This window comes from Panthera uncia, chromosome B4 (genome assembly GCF_023721935.1).
Source record: "Panthera uncia isolate 11264 chromosome B4, Puncia_PCG_1.0, whole genome shotgun sequence".
NCBI classification, from domain to species: domain Eukaryota; kingdom Metazoa; phylum Chordata; class Mammalia; order Carnivora; family Felidae; genus Panthera; species Panthera uncia.
In genome coordinates, this window is record NC_064809.1 from 24,967,909 (window position 1) to 24,986,536 (window position 18,628).

An 18,628-nucleotide genomic window follows, 5' to 3' on the forward strand; every position below is an offset into this window, starting at 1 on the left:
CTGTCTCAAAAATAAATAAACATTAAAAAAAAAAAAAAAAAGAAAAATAGAAGAACAGAAAACAAAAGTAAACTGGCAAGTGTAAGCCATAACATATCAATATTAAATGTAAATGATCTAAACACATCAGTAGATACATCAATAGAAAGCTTCACAAATTTCTTTTTAAAATGCCTCAATTATGGGGCGCCTGGGTGGCTCAGTCGGTTAGCGTCCGACTTCGGCTCAGGTCATGATCTCACGGTCCGTGAGTTCGAGCCCCGCGTCGGGCTCTGTGCTGACAGCTCAGAGCCTGGAGCCCGTTTCAGATTCTGTGTCTCTCTCTCTCTTTGCTCTTCCCCTGTTCATGCTCTGTCTCTCTCTGTCTCAAAAATAAATAAACGTGAAAAAAAAATTTTTTTTAAATGACTCAATTATATGCTATTTAAAAGAAACTCACATCAGGTGGTTCAGTCGGTTAAGTGTCTGACTCTTGGTTTTGGCTGGGTCATGATCTCCTGGTTTGTGAGTTTGAGCTCCACATGGGACTCTATGCTGACAGTGTGGGGCCTGTTTGGGATTCTCTCTCTCTCCCTCTCTCTGTCCCTCCTGTGCTCTCTTTCTCTCTCAAAATAAATAAATAAAAACTTAAAAAAAAGAAGAAACTCACTTCAAATATAATAATATAAATATAAGTAGCTTGAAAGTAAAAGGAGGGGAAAGAAGAACATGCAAATATTAGTCAAAAGAAAGCAGGAGTGGTATAAAATTATCAGATTAAGTAGACTTCAGAAAAAGAAAAACAACCAAGGAGAGAGAGGGAGAAAATAGCAATCTTAAATGCACATACAGAGTTTCAAATAAAAAAAAAAAAACAGAACTAAAAGAAAAATTAGACAAATCCCCAGTTATAGTTGAAACACTTCAAAACCTCTCTTGACAACTGATAGAATATCAATAAGAATATGGAAGAACTTACCACCAAAACCACATGATATAATCCACAAAGTAAAAAGAAAAGAAGAAATAATAAATACCAAAGTAGAAAAAAAAATAGAGAAAAATCAATGAAACTAAAAGCTAAGTCTCTGAGGAAACTGTGAAAATCAATACACCTCTATCCAGACAGATCAAGAAAAAATAAAACACCAATGACCACTATCAGGAATGAGAGAGATAACAATAGCTACATAGTCTACAGACATTAAAAGATTAATAAAAGAATAACTTTAAAAAAATTTTTAATGCTTACTTATTTTTGAGACAGAGAGAGACAGAGTGCAAGTGGGGAAGGGGCAGAGAGAGAGGGGAAGACACAGAATCTGAAACAGGCTCCAGGCTCCTAGCTGTCAGCACAGAGCCTGACGTGGGGCTTGAACCCACGAACCGTGAGATCATGACCTGAGCCGAAGTCAGACACTTAACCGACTGAGCCACCCAGGCACCCCAATGAAAGAGTAACTTTGAACAAGTTTATGCCAATAAATTTGACAACTTAGATGAAATGGAAAAATTCCTATAAAGACAATCTACCGGGGCATGTGGCTGGCTGTTGGTAGAGCATGTGGCTCTTGATCTTGGGGCTGTGAGTTCAAGCCCTGCACTGGGGGTAGAGATTACTCAAAATAAAAATAAAATGGTTAAAATAGCAAAAGCTATGTATACTTTACACCAGTGGAAAAATTTTTTAAATAAAATAAAGACAATCTACCAAAACTCCCTCAAAAAGAAATAGATAACCTGCATGGCCCTATGACTATTAAAGACATTGAATCTCTTTTTAAAAAACTTACCTTACATGGAACCCTCCAGACCCTGATGGCTTCCATACCAAATATTTAAGAAATAATAACAATTCTACACAAACTCTTACAGAAATTGCAGAGGAGATAAAACTTCCCAACTCATTCTATAAGGACAGTATCACTTTGATAACCAAAACCAAAGGTATTAAAGAAAATGACACACCAACAACCTTATAAATATAGATGTGAAACTGAAAATCTTAGCAAGTTAGATCCAATCATATATAAATAGAGATACTACATCCTAGAAATATAAGGTTAGTTTATTTTTTGAAAACTCATATCAATGTAATTTACTACATTAACAAACTAAAAAAAGAAAAAAAAAACATGATTATCTCAAAAGGTAATCATTTGATAAAATCCAACATCTATTCCTAATAAAAGTTCTTAACAATTTGAAATAGAAGGGAACTTCTTCAACCTTATAAATTTAGTATGTGGAAAAGCTACAGCTAACATTATATGTAGTAGCAACTGAAAGCTATCCCTTTACCACTAGGAACAAAAGACCTTTTCTATATAATTCTATGTTGGAGGCTCCAGCTAGGGCATTAAGGAAAGAAAACAAGGCACTGAGATTGGAAAGGAAGAGGCAGAATGATCTTTATATACAGATCATATGATCCTCTATAGAAACTCCCCGGGATGTACAAACCAGACACTAGAACTAATTAGTGTTTCAGAATATAAAATCAATATATAAAAACCAAGTGTATTTTGAGTGGCAACATATAATCACAAATTGAAAATTTAAAACTACCATTAACCATAGCCCTTGTGAAATAAAAACTCAATGAGTAAGTGTGAAGATCTAACTCGCTTTATTAACGGATTCATGAATCCAGCAGCATCCCATCTGGTAATTAGAGTGATGCTCCACTGAAGTAAACAAAAGAAAAGTTTTTAAAGGCTGAAAGAACATTTTAAAAAAGGGACTTGACTATCAAGGAATATATTGTTTAGTCAAGGTTGCCCTCTTAAGAGGAGAAGAAGGGGTAAATCAGTAAATTTCCTGGTATTGACCAGGAAATTCCAGTTGACTGGTTGCAGGGTACATTACTGGTTGGTTGAAATTGTAGTTATTTAGGTATAAATACTATAATAATAGTAACACATATTTTAGGATATATAATAATATATCTGTTAGGTGGTTGACTTGGCCTAAGCGATGCCACTTCGGGCTTGTGGTTTTCTTTTGTAACACCCCCAAAATATGAAATGCTTACAGGTAGGTTTCACAAGAGATGTGTAAGGACTATGCACTGAAAGTTACAAAATATTGCCGAGAAAAATTAAAGAATATCTAACTAAATGGAGAGACCTACTATATTCATGGACTGGAAACTTCAATATTGTTAAGACATCAGCTCTTTCGAAAGTGATCTACAGATTTATCACAATCTCAACCATAATTCTTTCAGTGTTTTTATGAAGAATTCAATAAGCTGATCCCAACATTCCAATGGACTTGCAAAAGATGTAAAATAGCCACACAAGTTTGAAAAAGCAACATTGGAAGATTTACACTACCTGACTCCAAGACTTACTATAAAGCTACAGTGATCAACACAGTTTAGTACTTGTATAAAAACAGACAAACAGATCAGTGGAACAAAAATACACTCACACAAATGGACAACTGAATTTTGATAAAGATATAAAGGTAATTCAATGGAGAAAGGATGGTTTTTTTTCAACAAATGGTGCTGAAACAACTAGATATTTACATTCAAAAGAAAAAAAAGGACTTTGATCCGCACCTCATATCATGTACAAGAAGTAAATTACAAAGGCCTGAATGTAAAACCTAACATTTGAATACTTCTAGAAAGGAAACATTGGAAAAAATTTTTGTGACACTGGGTTTGGCAAAGCTTTATCAGATACAACACTATGAAGAAAAAATTAACAAGTTAAACTTCATAAAAATTGAAGACATTTGCTCTTTAGAAGCAATGGTTGGAGAATGAAATAAGCCATGGACCCGGAGGAAATATTTACAAGTCATATATCTGATAGAATATGTAAGCCAAGAATATATATAAAGATCTCTCACAACTGAGTAAGAAATCAAACAACCCAATAAAAAACTGGGCAAAAAAATCTGAATAGACACTTCATCACATATGATAGATAGATGAATGGCAAATAAGCATATGAAAGAATGCATTCAAGAAACGTAAATGAAAACTCAGGGAGATACCAGTACACGCACCTATTAGAATGTCTAAAATTAGAGGTTTGACCTTACCTATTTTTTTTTTTTGAGAAAGAGAGAGAGAGAGAGAGAGAGAGAGAGAGAGAGAACACATGTGAGCCAGGGTGGAGCAGAAGGAGAGAGAGAATCTCTCTTTTTTTAGAGAGCCTGACACAGGGCTCCATCTCATGACCCTGAGAGCAACCTGAGCTGAAATCAAGACCTGGACATTCAACCAAGTGAGCCATCCAGGTGCCCGTGACCAATTATTGACGGATAAGCAGAAGAACTGGAACTCTCCATACACTGCTGGTGTGTATGTAAAATATTACAACCACTTTGGAAAGCGGTTTACAAATTGTTTAAAAAGTTAAACATACAACTACCATTTGATCTTGCTGTTTTATTCCCACATTTTCCAAGAGAAATGAAAGCATATGATCTGTACAGATAAGCGCCTGAAAACAAAATGTTAAAAATATGAGAGTTTAAATTGTAAAGACATGCACAACGTCTTGAAGATAAAGTAAAAGTATATTTACAGAAAGTGGGTGACAGAAAATAAAATCAGAAGATCTCAGAGTCCCAACAAACAACTAGTAAGTTTCAAAAAGAGAGCAGAGAACAGAGAGGAAGGAATGATTAGAATGATTAGAAAAAAAAGTATTTTTCTAGTTCTGAAGGACATATGTCACCATTGATGAAAAACAAACAACACCAGCACCAACCATATCATCATGAAAATTACAGAACATCAGGAATAAGAAAAGATCCTAAAGGCTTTGATAGATGGGAAAGGCTAAAACAGCCCACATAGAAAAAATTGCCTTAAAAATTCTAAGTAAAAATTATTTTTGAACTATCGTTACAGAAACAATAACGGACAGAAAAATAAAGATATTTTCACACACTAACCCTCAATTTTTTCCCTCTAATGTGCCTGTTTTGCTTAGGAAGCTCCACCAAAATGATGGGATACACCAACAAAAGGAAAACTAAAGGGAAGGGAACTTCTTCAACACAATAAAGGCCATCTATGAAAAGCTCACAGCTAACATCACATTCAATGGCAAAAGCCTTTCCCCTAATACCGGGAATGAGGCAAGGAGGTACCTTTCACTGCTTCTATTCGATAGTCCTAAAAGGTCTAGCTATAGTAATGAGGCAAGAAAAAGAAATTACATCCAAATTGAAAAGGAAGAAGTAAAACTCTCTCTGCAGATGACATGATCATATATGTAGAAAGACCAAAAGATTTTTTTTAAAACTGAATTAATGGGGGCGCCTGGGTGGCTCAGTTGGTTGAACGACCGACTTCAGCTCAGGTCATGATCTTGCAGTTTGTGAGTTCGAGCCCTGCGTAGGGCCCTGTGCTGATAGCTCGGAGCCTGGAGTCTCCCCCTCTCTCTGCCCCTCCCCTGTTCATGCTCTCTCTCTCTCTCTCTCAATAATAAATAAACGTTAAAACATTTTTTTAAAAACTGAATTAATAAATGAATTCAGTAAAGTTGTAGGATTCGATTTTGAAATTCATATTCAAAAGTCAGAACTGATTTCAACCCTCAAAAATCAGTTCTAGTGGGGTATCTGGATGGCTCAGTCGGTTAAGCATCCAACTCTCGATTTTGGCTCAGGTTATGATCTCACAGTTGTGAGATCAACCCTGCATCATGCTCCACGCTGGGCATGCAGCCTGCCTAAGATTTTCTCTCTCCCTCTGCCCCTCTCCACCCTGTGTACATGCCTGCATGTTCTATGAAAAAAATCAGTTCTATTTCTCTATAGTAGCAGGAAACAATCAAAAAGGAAATTAAGGAAACAGTATCATTTATAATAGCATCAGGAAAGAATAAAATGCTCAGAAATAAATTTAACAAAGAAGACAAAGACTTGACCCTGAAAAATATAAAACACTGCTGAAAAAAAATTAAAGGAGATAAAAACAAATGGAAAAACACCCCGTGTCCATTGATTGGAAGAATATTAAGATGACAATGCTATACAGAGCAATCTATAAATTCAATACAATCCCTTAGAAATCCCAATGCTATTTTTTTTTTTGCAGAAATGGTAAAACCAAACCTAAAATTCAGATAAAAAGTCAAGGGAGCCCAAACAGCTAAAATAGTTTTGAAAAGCAAGAACAAAGTTTGAGGACTCATTACTTCTCAATTTCAAAACTACTACAAAGATATAGTAATCAAAATAGTATAGGACTTGTATAAGGATAAACAAGATAGAATAGAATTGAGAATCCAAAAATAAACGCCTACATCTATGGTAAACTGATCTTCAAAAGGATACCAAGCCCATTCAGTGGGGGAAAGAACAATCTCTTCCTCAGATAATACTAGGAATCCACATGCAAAAGAATAAAATTGCATCCTTATCTTACTTACACCATATACAAAACTTTACTCAAAATGAATCAAAGACCTAAATTTAAAAGCTAAAACCATGAAATTCCTAGAAGAAAAGAGGGGCATAGCTATCTTCATGACCTTGAATTTGGCAATGGTTTCCTAAGTACAATACCAAAAATACAGGCAACAAAAATGTATTCGTTGGACTTTATCAAAATTAAAAATGTTTGTGTATCAAAGGATACTGTCAAGATGAATGAAAACACGGCCCACAGAATGGGGGAAAATATTTGCAAATATTAGATCTGATAAGGGGTTAATATCCACAATATATAATGAATTCCTACAACTCAACAACAAAACATTTTTTTAATGGACAAAGGAACTGAATAGACATTTCTTTAAAAAAAAAAGATACACAAATGGCCAATAATCACATGAAAATATGCTCAACATCACTCATCACTAGGTAAATGCAAATCAAAACCACAATGAAATACCACACTTCATAATTAGGTTGTCTACAATAAATGCACATACAAATCCACACACAGAAAATAGTAAGTATTGGTGAGAATGTGGAGAAACCAGAATCATTGTACATTGCAGGTAAAAACATAAAATGGTTCGGTCTAGGTGGAAACAGTTTGGCAGTTCCTCTAAAAGTTAAGACATAGAATTACCATATGACCCAGAAATCTCACTCCTAGGTATATACTCTCCAAAACTGAAATAGGGACTCAGATACTTGCACACCAGTATTTATAGCATTGTTCACAATAGTCAAAAAAGTGGAAACAACCCAAGTGTCCATCAACAGATGAATGAATGAATAAATTGTGGCATAATATAAAAATGGAGTATTATTCGGTCATAGAAAGGAATGAAGTTCTGGCAAAGGCTACAGCATGGATGGACCCTGAAAACATTATGCTGAATGAATTAAGCCAAATACCAAAGGACAAATATTGTGTGATTCCATTTATCTGAAATATCTAGAAAAGGCAAATGTCTAGGGACAGAAAGTAGAGAGGTTACTAGGAGCTGGGGGAGGCAAAAGGGGAAGTTACTACATAAAGGGAACAGAGTTTTAGTCTGAGATGATGAAAAAGATTTGGAAGTAGACAGTGGTAATGGATGCACATTAGGAATGTAATTAACACCACTCAGTGATACCACTCAAGTGGTGAAAACGGCAAATTTTATGCTTTGTATAGTTATTTTGCGACAATAACAACAAAGGAAAAACTGGAGTCCAGGAAATCAGGTGCTCAAACACCAGGCAATAAAAAGCCTTTGCAGGATGATGACAAAGAGAAGTTTCGGGACAAGAGTAGCAGCAGTGCAGTAAGAAAACAGTCCTCCGGAAGTGGCAGGGTCAGAAGGGAAACAATGGGCCCGATAAGTTATCTCTTGTGGGATTTGTGGAACTGACCTCTTGGGAATCAGCCTGGAGTTTAAGTGTGTTTCATTAGTATTTCTTGCATATTGTTTCTTGCCTACATCAGCTTCAATCAAGATTTTACTTCATGAAATAACTCTATTAACTCATTTCTTTGTGCAACACTATTTCAAAAACCACGAAAGACACAAAGGAAGCACTGTTCTTATGCATATGCAGGTGACACTTATTAAGGCAATCCAATTCGGTAGTAATCATGGGATGTTGAGAAAGGATAAAAATAATCAAAACATCTGGGCTTCGTTAACAGGGCTGACTCCTTTGTTCTTAGTGTTATTAATTCAAAAGGGAAGATGAAGAGTGCTATTTAGAAAGCAATCTGAAATATTTTACACCTGTTACCTGAATCAGAAACTTTCTCAAAGTACTACACTTATTTCGTATTTTATGTTATATTGTGAAAAACACTGAAAATAGAAGCAAAGTCCAAATATAGGCAGAATCACTCTCATTAGAAAGTTGAGTCAAGTAACACTATGCTATGAAATTTTAAGAGTCTATAAACTTACCTGTTTAGACATATTTTCTGAAAATTTTGCTGATTTTTCTTTTAAAAATGTGACAAGGTCTTTATAAATTTCACCTTTTCTCTCATAATTAATTTCCCCCTCATTGTCTGTTTTGCCCTTTGGGAGAAAAAGTTTGCTGCTGTTATTAATGTAATAGCAACTGAGCCTGATCAATACATCACAACCCAAGCCCACATATCGTTTTCCTCTCTAAAGGACCCATGTGGTAGTCTTTATACATAAGAAATATAGGCAAAATCTTTCTCTCTTACAGTTATCCATCCATCCATTCATTCATTCATTCAGCATGCTTTTACTGACTACCTCCTATATGCATGTAGGGCACTCTGCTGGTCAGCAAAGAATCAAAATTTCTTTCCCTCTGTACCTCTCAAATGTAAAAAAGCTATATGACTTCAAGAGCCTCTGGCGAAGTCATAAAAGGCCCCAAGATTAGAATGTCAGCATAGAAAAGCTTGTTTCTATTTGTCACACCCTTGCTCTTGTTCTGTGTGACACGGTTGCTATAGGCTTATATTTTCTAGAATTCTAATCTCTATGTATCAGTCCATCCCTCCACTCTTTGTCTCTGTACCTCTTTCTTTTTGTCTTTCCTTTGATCATTTCCCTTTTTTTCCTACCCTAATAGAAAAAATTTGGTTCTCCCTTAACCAAACGTATACATAAAAAACTGTAGTGTGTTATATATCCATAAACATCATGCATATACATATAACTCTAGTGTGTTCTGCATTTTTCTGTAATTACTGAATAGTTTCATGTTCCTTATCTTTCATTTTTTTAATAGACAGGAATACTTAGATTTCCATATCAAATAAAGTTGTATGTAGGTCAACAGCCTTTGCTAGAGACCAAGTCTCCTTGCCCCACTCTAGAAAGTCAAAGAAAATCATTCCTTCTGTTACCTCTTATTGCCTAATTGGAAATTTCACTTAAAGTATCAAGACGAACCAAAAGTACAATCATGTTTAGGCTGTCTCCCTCCTCTGTGCAGACATAAGCTAAGCATCATGCTGAGAAAAAAAGCACGAACAAGGCACATCAGGACAGATGCCTGCCGGGAATCAAGAAAGCGGCACCGAAACGTTGACACCAATCCAAACCAAGAGGTAGCAAATCTCCAAACAGTCCCCTCCGACGGCTGGGTCCCCGTTACAGATTTGGGTTCTCCCTGCAGACTTTGCCTGTGAGGCCCCAAATTACACCGCAAAGGAGAAAGTTGACCTCAGTGAACAGGTAGAAGACTAAACGTTTTTTAATCTAGAGGCTTTGGAAGGCCATCTCTCTGCTTAGTGATGCTCAGGGCTTTGGGATCTGCAACACTGTGTTTTTCCTTTGCCAGCTTAGTTCAGCGTCAGTCAGCAGGAAGTGAAAGGAACACTGACAAGCTGGAGGGAGAAAGGGACATACTCCCTCTTCCTCATCTGCTGTCCCTGTTAGAGTTACCCCAGCAACGGCCCTTCACCCCTGGCAGCAGCAGTCGCTCCCAGTAGGAACAATTAGTTCTAGTTCCCAGGGTTTTCCCCTGTACTCTAGGAACCAGGCTCATTACGACCCCTCAGAAATACCATTATAAACCGACCAGGGTTCCATCTCCAAAGGTCTGGGTCTCAGCTCTGCCAGTTCTGCAAACATCCTCTGCTGAGCTCCCAAGGTACCAACACTAACTGGGCAATGCACTCCTCAGAGGTCTGGATGCCAGTTTCAGGGGGACCACCTGAGCTCAGAGGGGGCCAGCTTCTCCTGGAACTGACCATTCCTCAGAGTTGCGGGTCCCAGTTCTGTGCGGTCCCCCTTCTGAACTCCTAACACACCATTGCCAATGTAAGTGGGGTCCACTCTTCACAGGTCTAAATCTCAGCTCTGGAAGGTCCATCTTCTGAGATCCTAAGCCACCAGCCCAGCCCAGCAGTTGGCCCCTCACCAGACATGTAGGTCCCAGCTTCATGGGGTACTTCCTCCAAGCTCCCACATTTTAGTGCCTCCCTTCCCTTTGCCCTCTCAACTCTTAGGGTAAAAGCTGTAGTTATTGCTTCTGTGTTACTTCCTTGCTCCTTTTCTGCCTCTTCTTTTCTCTAATACTTGTATAATTAATCAGGGAACTGATTAAGGAGGTTTTTGTTGTATAAAGTGGCACAGGCCCCTTTGGAGATCGTTTCATAGGAGACTGACTTAATGATCTGCAATGGGGAACACTGGGCTAATTCTGAGGCCATTCTGGATTTGCCTGGCAAACTCAGCAAGGGGATCTGCTTCAATCCCACAGAGCAGTATCGCATTTTCTGTGGTCATCAGGATTCAATCCTGGACACATGCCTGCGTTTACAGAGACTGAGCTAAGCACCAAAACCAACAGAGTTCTTAAAAAATTACTTACACCATTTAAAAATACTCCTTCTGCACTACAAGTAATGCACAGAGTTTCAACATCGTGTGGTTTCACCAGCACGTAACAAATTTCTCCATGAATTTGTCTCCAAGGTGGGGCTCTACATCCATTTGAAAATTCATAACCTGAAACCAATTAACAAGTTTCAATCAATTAAAAGGAGCTCCTAAAAATAAAATATGTTGGCTTTAAAAAAATAAATATGATTAAAGTTTTAAGTTTTCATCTTTTCAAATATTCAATCCTAAGGTTGCTATTGAAGCATTTGGAAATAATTATATTTAACACAAAATGAAACTGAGAATAATATAAACCTGAGGTATAGCTGATAGATTCCAAGACAGTTTGTTCTCCTTTTCCCGAGAAATTTTTCAGCATTTCTATATCGTTCTTAACACTTGTGGGATTTAAACTTATTTCTCTGAAATAAATGGTAAGAAATTCATTTTGACACTTTAAAAGAGAACCTGCAGAAAGCACATGAAAACATTCCATTTTAGCAGGGGGGGGAATATTGTTTTTTATAGTTAAAATTGTGGTTAAATTACACAACAACAAAAATACTGCAGTTAATTTTAGCCCTGTTGTAATCTGACAACACTGTCAAAACATCAGAAAATCAGTGACTCACGTTTAATGCAGCATTAAATGTACTCATTTAAATATTCACTTCGTTTCTTAGTGATAACACTATAATACCAGGAAAAAAACTAGAAAAATGAACAAGTTTTTAATCTTACAAACTCTACATGATATTTGCATTATCATTCGATAATTTACCTAACAGCCTGAAGAGACTGAAAATAATAAGGTCGCTTCATGTCCTCAGAATTAGGCGAAACCCCACGGAAGACTTTAGCAATGCTGACTGCAAACTTTTTAGTTTTAGAAATATTCATGCGATAAACTACAATCTTAATCCAATAAAATTTCACACGAAATCAATGGCAATAACGTCTATATTTTTTGTGTGTTCATGAAAAACCTCCGAAAGCACTTTTTGTAACTAATTTTTAGAGGTTTCTTTTTTTTTTTTTTTAAAGACTCACAGTGAAATATGTTTTAGAGAATGGTTCAGGAGGTGCAGATCCAGTTGGCTGAGCAGCCTGGCGATCTTCATCTTAATCTCATTTTCAGAATCTTCACCCTTGGTAACTTTATCAAGAATGTTTACCGTGGATGTGTCTTCTTTCATTGTATTATAATCTAAACCCAGGATTTTTGCTACAGGATCTCTGTTAGCTGACCAAAAAATAAACAAAAATGATCCTCTTGTCTTCTGTTACAAGAAACATAGACTAACAAATCCTTTGAAGCCCACCCAAATGGGTTTCTTTCATTAAGCTTTCTCTGATGGACTCCATTTGAATTGATCTCTACTTCTCAGATTCTACTATAGTAGGAACTCTCTTGCACTCGTTGGGATGTCCTGCCTTGTATTGTAAGATCATTAGTTACGTCACCTCTCTAATAAGACAAAGACCAAGACCTTCTTTTCTTTCTTTTGTTGACTGTGGGGCATTGTCCAGCATGGGCATTCAATTAATATACTCAGAATTGATTTGAAGATAGGGAAATACTGGTCTCCTTAGAAGAATCATCACTAGAACTGTGTGTCTGTGTGTGTGTGTGTGTGTGTGTGTGTGTGTGTGCACGTGTACCAGTGCATTCACAAATGCTTTCTTTCCAAGAGAGTGTGTTTCTCTCAGTCTACAGATCCACCGCCCGTCTTCTCCACCTGTTCAAACTGCTCATATTTTCAATGCCTTTTGATGTTAGAGTTGGAAAAACACTGGCCAGTACTTATGCACATACCAAAGTTACAGTGAAAACCTGAAACACCAATGCACAATCAAGGCTGACACAGGTGTGAAAGTCGAACTTAGAGATGCTGAAAACAGGATTTGGGAAAAGCCAAAGAACCATGTAGTTGCAAACAAGGAAGAAAGTGGCAAAGCCTTATCTGGAAAGGAGGAATTCAAGTAAGATGAAGTATGGATGCGTTTGGACAGGGAGGGGAAAAGGCCTACGGAACTAGTTCAGAAAGCTCGACTTGATTGAAATGAAGAGAGCACAGGGATCACATGAACTCTGCAACAGGAAGGGGACTAGGGCACCAGAAAATAGCAGAAAAGGCTTAGGACCTCTTAGAAAAGACCACATCAGGGGAGAGGCAGGGGAAGGAGATCTAGGAATCATCCACCGATTGAGCATCTCAACTTATCACCAATATGGTGGTCATTTCATAAAGACTCATGAAAAAAAGGTACTAGATGAATTCTGGGGAAAGACACAAACCTGATCCCCAAATTGCTGTGCACCATGGAATTTGGACCCAAAACTAAGGGTTGTATCTAGAACTCCCACGGAAAGGACAAAATGCAGCAAAGATTCATATGTAGCCAAACTAGATATATAGCAGCCAGTCTATGTATTATGTTCATATATTAAGTTGAATTTAATGCTATTAATGACCTTCCTGAATTCAGCTTTACTCTCAAGATTTTGTTCCTCTTCAGCAGAGTAGTTTGATGTATAGATAGCCTAATAAAGAAGAGTAGGCAAGAGATAAAAAGGAGGCTGCTGCCCTGAGGTTCGTATCTTAAAGAATTTTTTTTTTTAAAAAAAAGATCATCTTCCTACCTCACAGCAGTAGACACAGCAAAGAACGACAAGAGGCAGAACCCAGGCACCTTATGCTTAGGACCTTCCAGTCACACGATTCCAAAGAAGCAAACCATGTATACAGCATCTTTATCTACTGTTAGATATTTGTCTACTCATGAGAAAAATCTGGAGTACAATTATGGCAGGCAATTGATCGCATTCTTTTAGCATGTTAGACGATCAGACAAGGATGAAAATCTTCATCCGTAATGGAGAGGAAAAATATTTCCCACCGAATGAATGTAACTATTCACACAAGGCCGTGCAGCTCACAATGGAGTAGGGCTGAGACCAATGGACAGTGAGATTATTATGAGCCAATTCTGCTAAAAGAAGAGTCTACATTCATTTTAAGGGAAACAAATCATCATCCATCACAGCAGTACTGAGAGTAGAGTGTGGATTCCGGTGCTGGCCCTTCTAATCCGTCTTCTCTCCTGTGTGGACCTCAAAGGCTAGAGTCCTCTGGTCTTTACAGAAGCTAGGAAGCCTGTCTTTAAACCACACATGAAAATTAGAAGAAGGTTTCTAGTGGTAAATAAAGTTATTAAGGCCTTTCATTTTAAAGTAGAAATTTGATATGAGCATTAACATTCAGCCAAGAAAAAATAATGACTTTTTTATGAAGTTGAACACAGGAATTTTTTTTACCTTTTAGGTTACAGAACTTTGTCCGGGAGACTGTAACAAATGATCCCCTCCCCACCACCACCGAGGTTATGTTTCTAAAAGTTCAAATCATAGACTGGAGTATAAATATCACCTTCAACACACGCCTGTGCTTCCTTCAGCTTTGTATCTTTGGCAATAAGTAAAAAACGTGACAGCTGCCCAAAGTTCCTGATTTTAATGTGAGGTACAGAGAGAAACAGCAAAGGCTGTCCATTTTCATCCACTTCTTCTGATTTGACTGTTGTTTCACTACAACACGAAAACAAAAAAGAAAACTTAAGGTTACCTGGATGCTAGTGAAGTTAAGTGGAAGACATTTTGATGAACTATTCCTATGTCTCATTATAAAACACAGAATATAAATGCTGCGTGTTAGAAGCTCATCTCCTTTCCTACTTTGTACACACTCAGACCCTTAAATTCTCAGCCTTATTAGCAACCATAGTGAGCAACACAATAGATCCAGGAAGAAAATGGTAAGCAATTTCTTGAATACCTTCATGAACTCATGGTTTTTGTTTTTGTTTTTCTAACAATGTGTCAGATATATTTAAAAAAAAATCACTGGTTCTACAGGACCATTCATGTTTTGGGGATTTCTAATGTTATACTATTTATAAAATTTACACCACAGTAATTAGTGGTTAGACGTTTTCTTGGCTACTCTGTGTTTCTGAACAAAAAACTATGAAAAAAAGACAAACTAGATCCCATCTGTGGATTGCTTTCCCACTCCAAACCCCCTAATTTGGTTTACTTTTGGATAATAAGCCGTTTTTCTAAATGGACTTTTCCTGATCAGAAATTACTGGGTCTCCTAGATTTGTGTTTCTGTCCATTTTAATTATTTTTTAGGTTGGCATTTAAAAAATATTAAGATATTTTTGTGGCAGTGATATTTCTGTAGATTTCTACCACTTACAACATTAACTAAACTGCCTAGGTTTTTACTATATACTGATATCCCTGGTAAAGCTGCTTTCATCCTAGGACCTGATCTAACATATTTTAAATTGGAATGCAGATAAACAGATGTGAAATGTTGCCAGTTCATTAGAAAAAGTAAACCTGAAAGACTCAGATTACCTGCCACTACAGCACTATTTCATTAGGAAATAAACAAGAGGACAGAAACTATGGGGAGCAGAACAGTGGCACCCCACAGATGTCTACATCCTAATCCTGAAACCCATAAATGTGTTATCTTACATGGCAAAGGAGAACTTTGCAGATGGGTAAAGTTAAGGATCTTGAGATGGGAAGACTATTCTGGAATACGCAGGAGGGTCAAGTCAGAGAAGCCGATGTGACATGGAAATAGAGGTCAGAGCAACACAGAGCCAGGAGCCAAGGAGCAATGTGGGTGGATTCCAGAAGCTGGAAGAGGCAAGAATGGATCTTCCTTCAGCCCCCAGAAGGAATACAGGCCTGCCGACACCTTGATTTTAACCCTACAGACTCATTTTAGACTTTTCACCTCCAGAACTGTAAGAAATTAAATCTGTGTTGTGTTAGGCCATTAAGTGTGTGATAATTTGTTACAGCAGCAACAGGAGGCTAATACAGGGACTTTCATCAGTCTTGCCCACAGCTCTATGTGCAGGAACTTATGTAGTAACTGCACACAGAAGGTGCTTGATAGAGGAGGAATAAATGAATGAAAGATTTCTAGACTGATCGGTGATAGGTGTTGTTTACAAACTGTGCGTTTTCTCTAACATAAACCTTTTGGAATAGTGTCTTTAGGGCTGGATTGATATTTCTTAAAGTTTTGTACAGGGCTGGACACTCGTGCTAAGTGGATGATGACAAGACTAAGTTATAAGCCAAGTGAATGCCAACAATATCAAGCCACTGAACTCAAGAAGGTGAAACTGCTGGTGAGAAACCGGAAGTCAAGGGCACAGGACACATTTTTCCTTGCTTCCACCAGTTGAAACCTGTAACTCAACAGAGCGGTAGGAAGTAAAATGTCAGCTATAGGGAGGATGTAGAAGAGCAGGTTTGTCTCTGGGTTCACAGTTTCTAACACCTGAAGAAAGAGCTCTTAGAAAGAAAAATAATGCACCCACCTCATGACATCAAGAAGAATGTGCTGTAGGGATGCTTGGGTGGCTCAGTTGGTTAAGTATCTGACTTCTGATTTCTGCTCAAGTCATGATCTTGGGGTTCGTGGGATTGAGACCCATGTAGGGCTCTGTGCTGGCAGTGCAGGGCCTGCTTGGGATTCTCTCTCTCTCTCTCCTTTTCTCTCTGTCCCTCCCTCCTCTCATCTCTCAAGATACATAAACTTAAAAAAAAAGAAGAATGTGCTGTAGGGGCACGTCGGTGGCTCAGTTGGTTAACCATCCGACTTTGGCTCAGGTCATGATCTTGTGGTTCATGAGTTTAAGCCCTGCATTGGACTCTCGGCTGTCAGTACAGACTCCACTTCAGATCCTCTGTCCTTCTCTGGCTCTGCCCCTCCTCCACTTGCACTCTCCCTCTCTCTCAAAAATAAATTTAAAAATCATTAAAAAAAAAAAAAAGACGAGTGTGATATAAATGAAATCCACTGACCTGATCAAAAGACTTTTACACTGGAATTGTAGAAGGGACGTAGAAATACAATAGCTTATACTATAAAGTGAGAGAGCAGGAAAATATCTCATTTACTTCATCCCTAGTGCCTAGTTTAGTGTCTAGGACACAGTAATTACTCAATAAATGAGTCTAAATAGTAGCAAGGGAAATAAGACCATACTTGAGAAACTAGTTAGCAATTCTCAGGTAAGAGAAACAAAGAGCTCAATAATAAATGTTATGGGCATTGATCTTATTACCATGACTTAGAAATTTTACCAAAACATAATAATTATTGTCTCATAAAACAGGAGATCATGTAATTGAGCCTTCATGACACTGATAAGATGACTGGAACAAAAAAGCAAAAGGATTAAACAATGCCCATTCCCAAGGAGTACTGGTAAATAAGCAATAAAAAAAGATGCTTGTGGAGATTCATAAAAGAGAAAAGTAAAGTAGGAACAAGGAAGGTACCAATTGTGAGGGAAGCGTACAGGACAGGGGGAAAAGGGCCAGTACTAGGAACCCGACTTCTCACCCACACACAACTCTTACCGGAAGAGAACTGTATCCCAAATCAGACCCATCCCTGAGATAGCAGAGAGACATTCACAACTGAAATACCACAATATTAAAGCTGACATCATTCAAAGATCAGAGTTCTACCAAAGAAGGAGAGAAAAGAACAGGTAATAACATTGTCACTAAGTGGTTTTGAATGCTTCTCGAATCTGGAAGTTTCCCAAGCTATATTCTAATGAGTCAAAGCACCTCAGCTCTGTGAACCACCAACAGATGGTGTTGATCATCGGAGGGTGTCATTTGTCCTTAGCTTCCAGTGGACTTGGGCTTCATGCTGAGGTATTTTAGAGAGATTATTAATCTCATCCTGCCTGATAAGAACAAAGCAATTGAGAATGGTAATACAAGGAGACTTCTGATTTCCATTAAAATGAAAGTGGAGCTCTTTTCTCCAAAACACTGAACACGGAAGGATGATGACAAATGTTATTACAGGATGAAGAGCCGTACGTTGGAAACGATTCTAAAGGAAAAGAATGAGTCATCTAACATGTGGAAAGTGCTGTGCCCATCTACTCAGTAATGATCTGCACAAAAGAAGGTGGTTGATGAAATGTGAAACCTGTGCAGTGTGAGACTAGCAGATCAGTTTCAGCGTCAGATGCCTGTCAGCCTAATTTAGAAGAAGGCTCAGCAAACTTTTTATTGACAGCTACCAAGAGTGAATTTGGAGATGGGCAACATCAAATAAGAAATGAAGCCACAAGTATAAGTATATTCCCCAAATATCTGCGGAGATCAATGAAAGAGGATAGCTTACTTACTCCAACAGACTTTCCATGCAGATAAAAGTGATGTTTTGGAACAAGAGGCTGAGAAGATATATATTCCCAAGAAGAGGAGTCTGCCTAAATATTCTAAAATACTCAAGAATACTCCTGTTTGGCAGAAACCCATCCAGAGACTCCAAGCTCCAAGTCTTTATGATGACTTAGGTATTTATATCTACATGGACTTACAGACCTGAATCCCACCTGGAAGGAAAGCAGCTTCCCCCCTTTAAATAAGTGAATAAAAGGTGTCCTAAGGGCCAGCAGTTAAGCAAGAAGAGTGCATGTGAACCAAAGGGCAAAGAATGAGGCAGCTGGGGCTGTTTTAACAATGCATTCTTCTAGCCATTGAAGGCATCTCTGGTTTATAGGACTTGTCTTTGTTGCTAGATATAGCATCACAAGTGGCTATGGGCTGCTGACAGTTCTTTGGTTTGAAGGATGGAGCAAGGGCTCACATCAAGACCTGGATGTGAAAGCATTTGGTATTTTCCGTTACTACCAAAATCTCAGCTGTGTTCTTCACCTTCTTCAGGATAATCAGTACCTACCTGGTTCTCATCAAGCCACGAAGGCATGGTTTCCCTCAGATACAACAAGGGCTACTATCAGACCCTTCTTCTTCCTTCCAACATCAAAGATAT

The 18,628-nt window shown here is 37.8% G+C and overlaps 1 protein-coding gene across 3 annotated transcripts in view; it reads right to left on the bottom strand.

Moving 5' to 3' along the window:
* ODAD2 (outer dynein arm docking complex subunit 2) overlaps positions 1-18,628 on the bottom strand; it is a 178,692-nt gene that overhangs the window by 154,590 nt on the left and 5,474 nt on the right. The window contains exons 3-7 of one of the 3 annotated variants that reach the window (XM_049626936.1): positions 14,159-14,316; positions 11,778-11,970; positions 11,043-11,149; positions 10,717-10,853; positions 8,319-8,435 (exon numbers count right to left, since the gene is read on the bottom strand). In XM_049626936.1, the coding sequence (XP_049482893.1) occupies positions 8,319-8,435; positions 10,717-10,853; positions 11,043-11,149; positions 11,778-11,970; positions 14,159-14,316 (712 nt within the window). Of the gene's footprint in view, positions 1-8,318; positions 8,436-8,642; positions 8,825-10,716; positions 10,854-11,042; positions 11,150-11,777; positions 11,971-14,158; positions 14,317-18,628 lie in introns of those variants that run through there. The other 2 variants (XM_049626937.1, XM_049626938.1) reach the window with 2 other exon arrangements.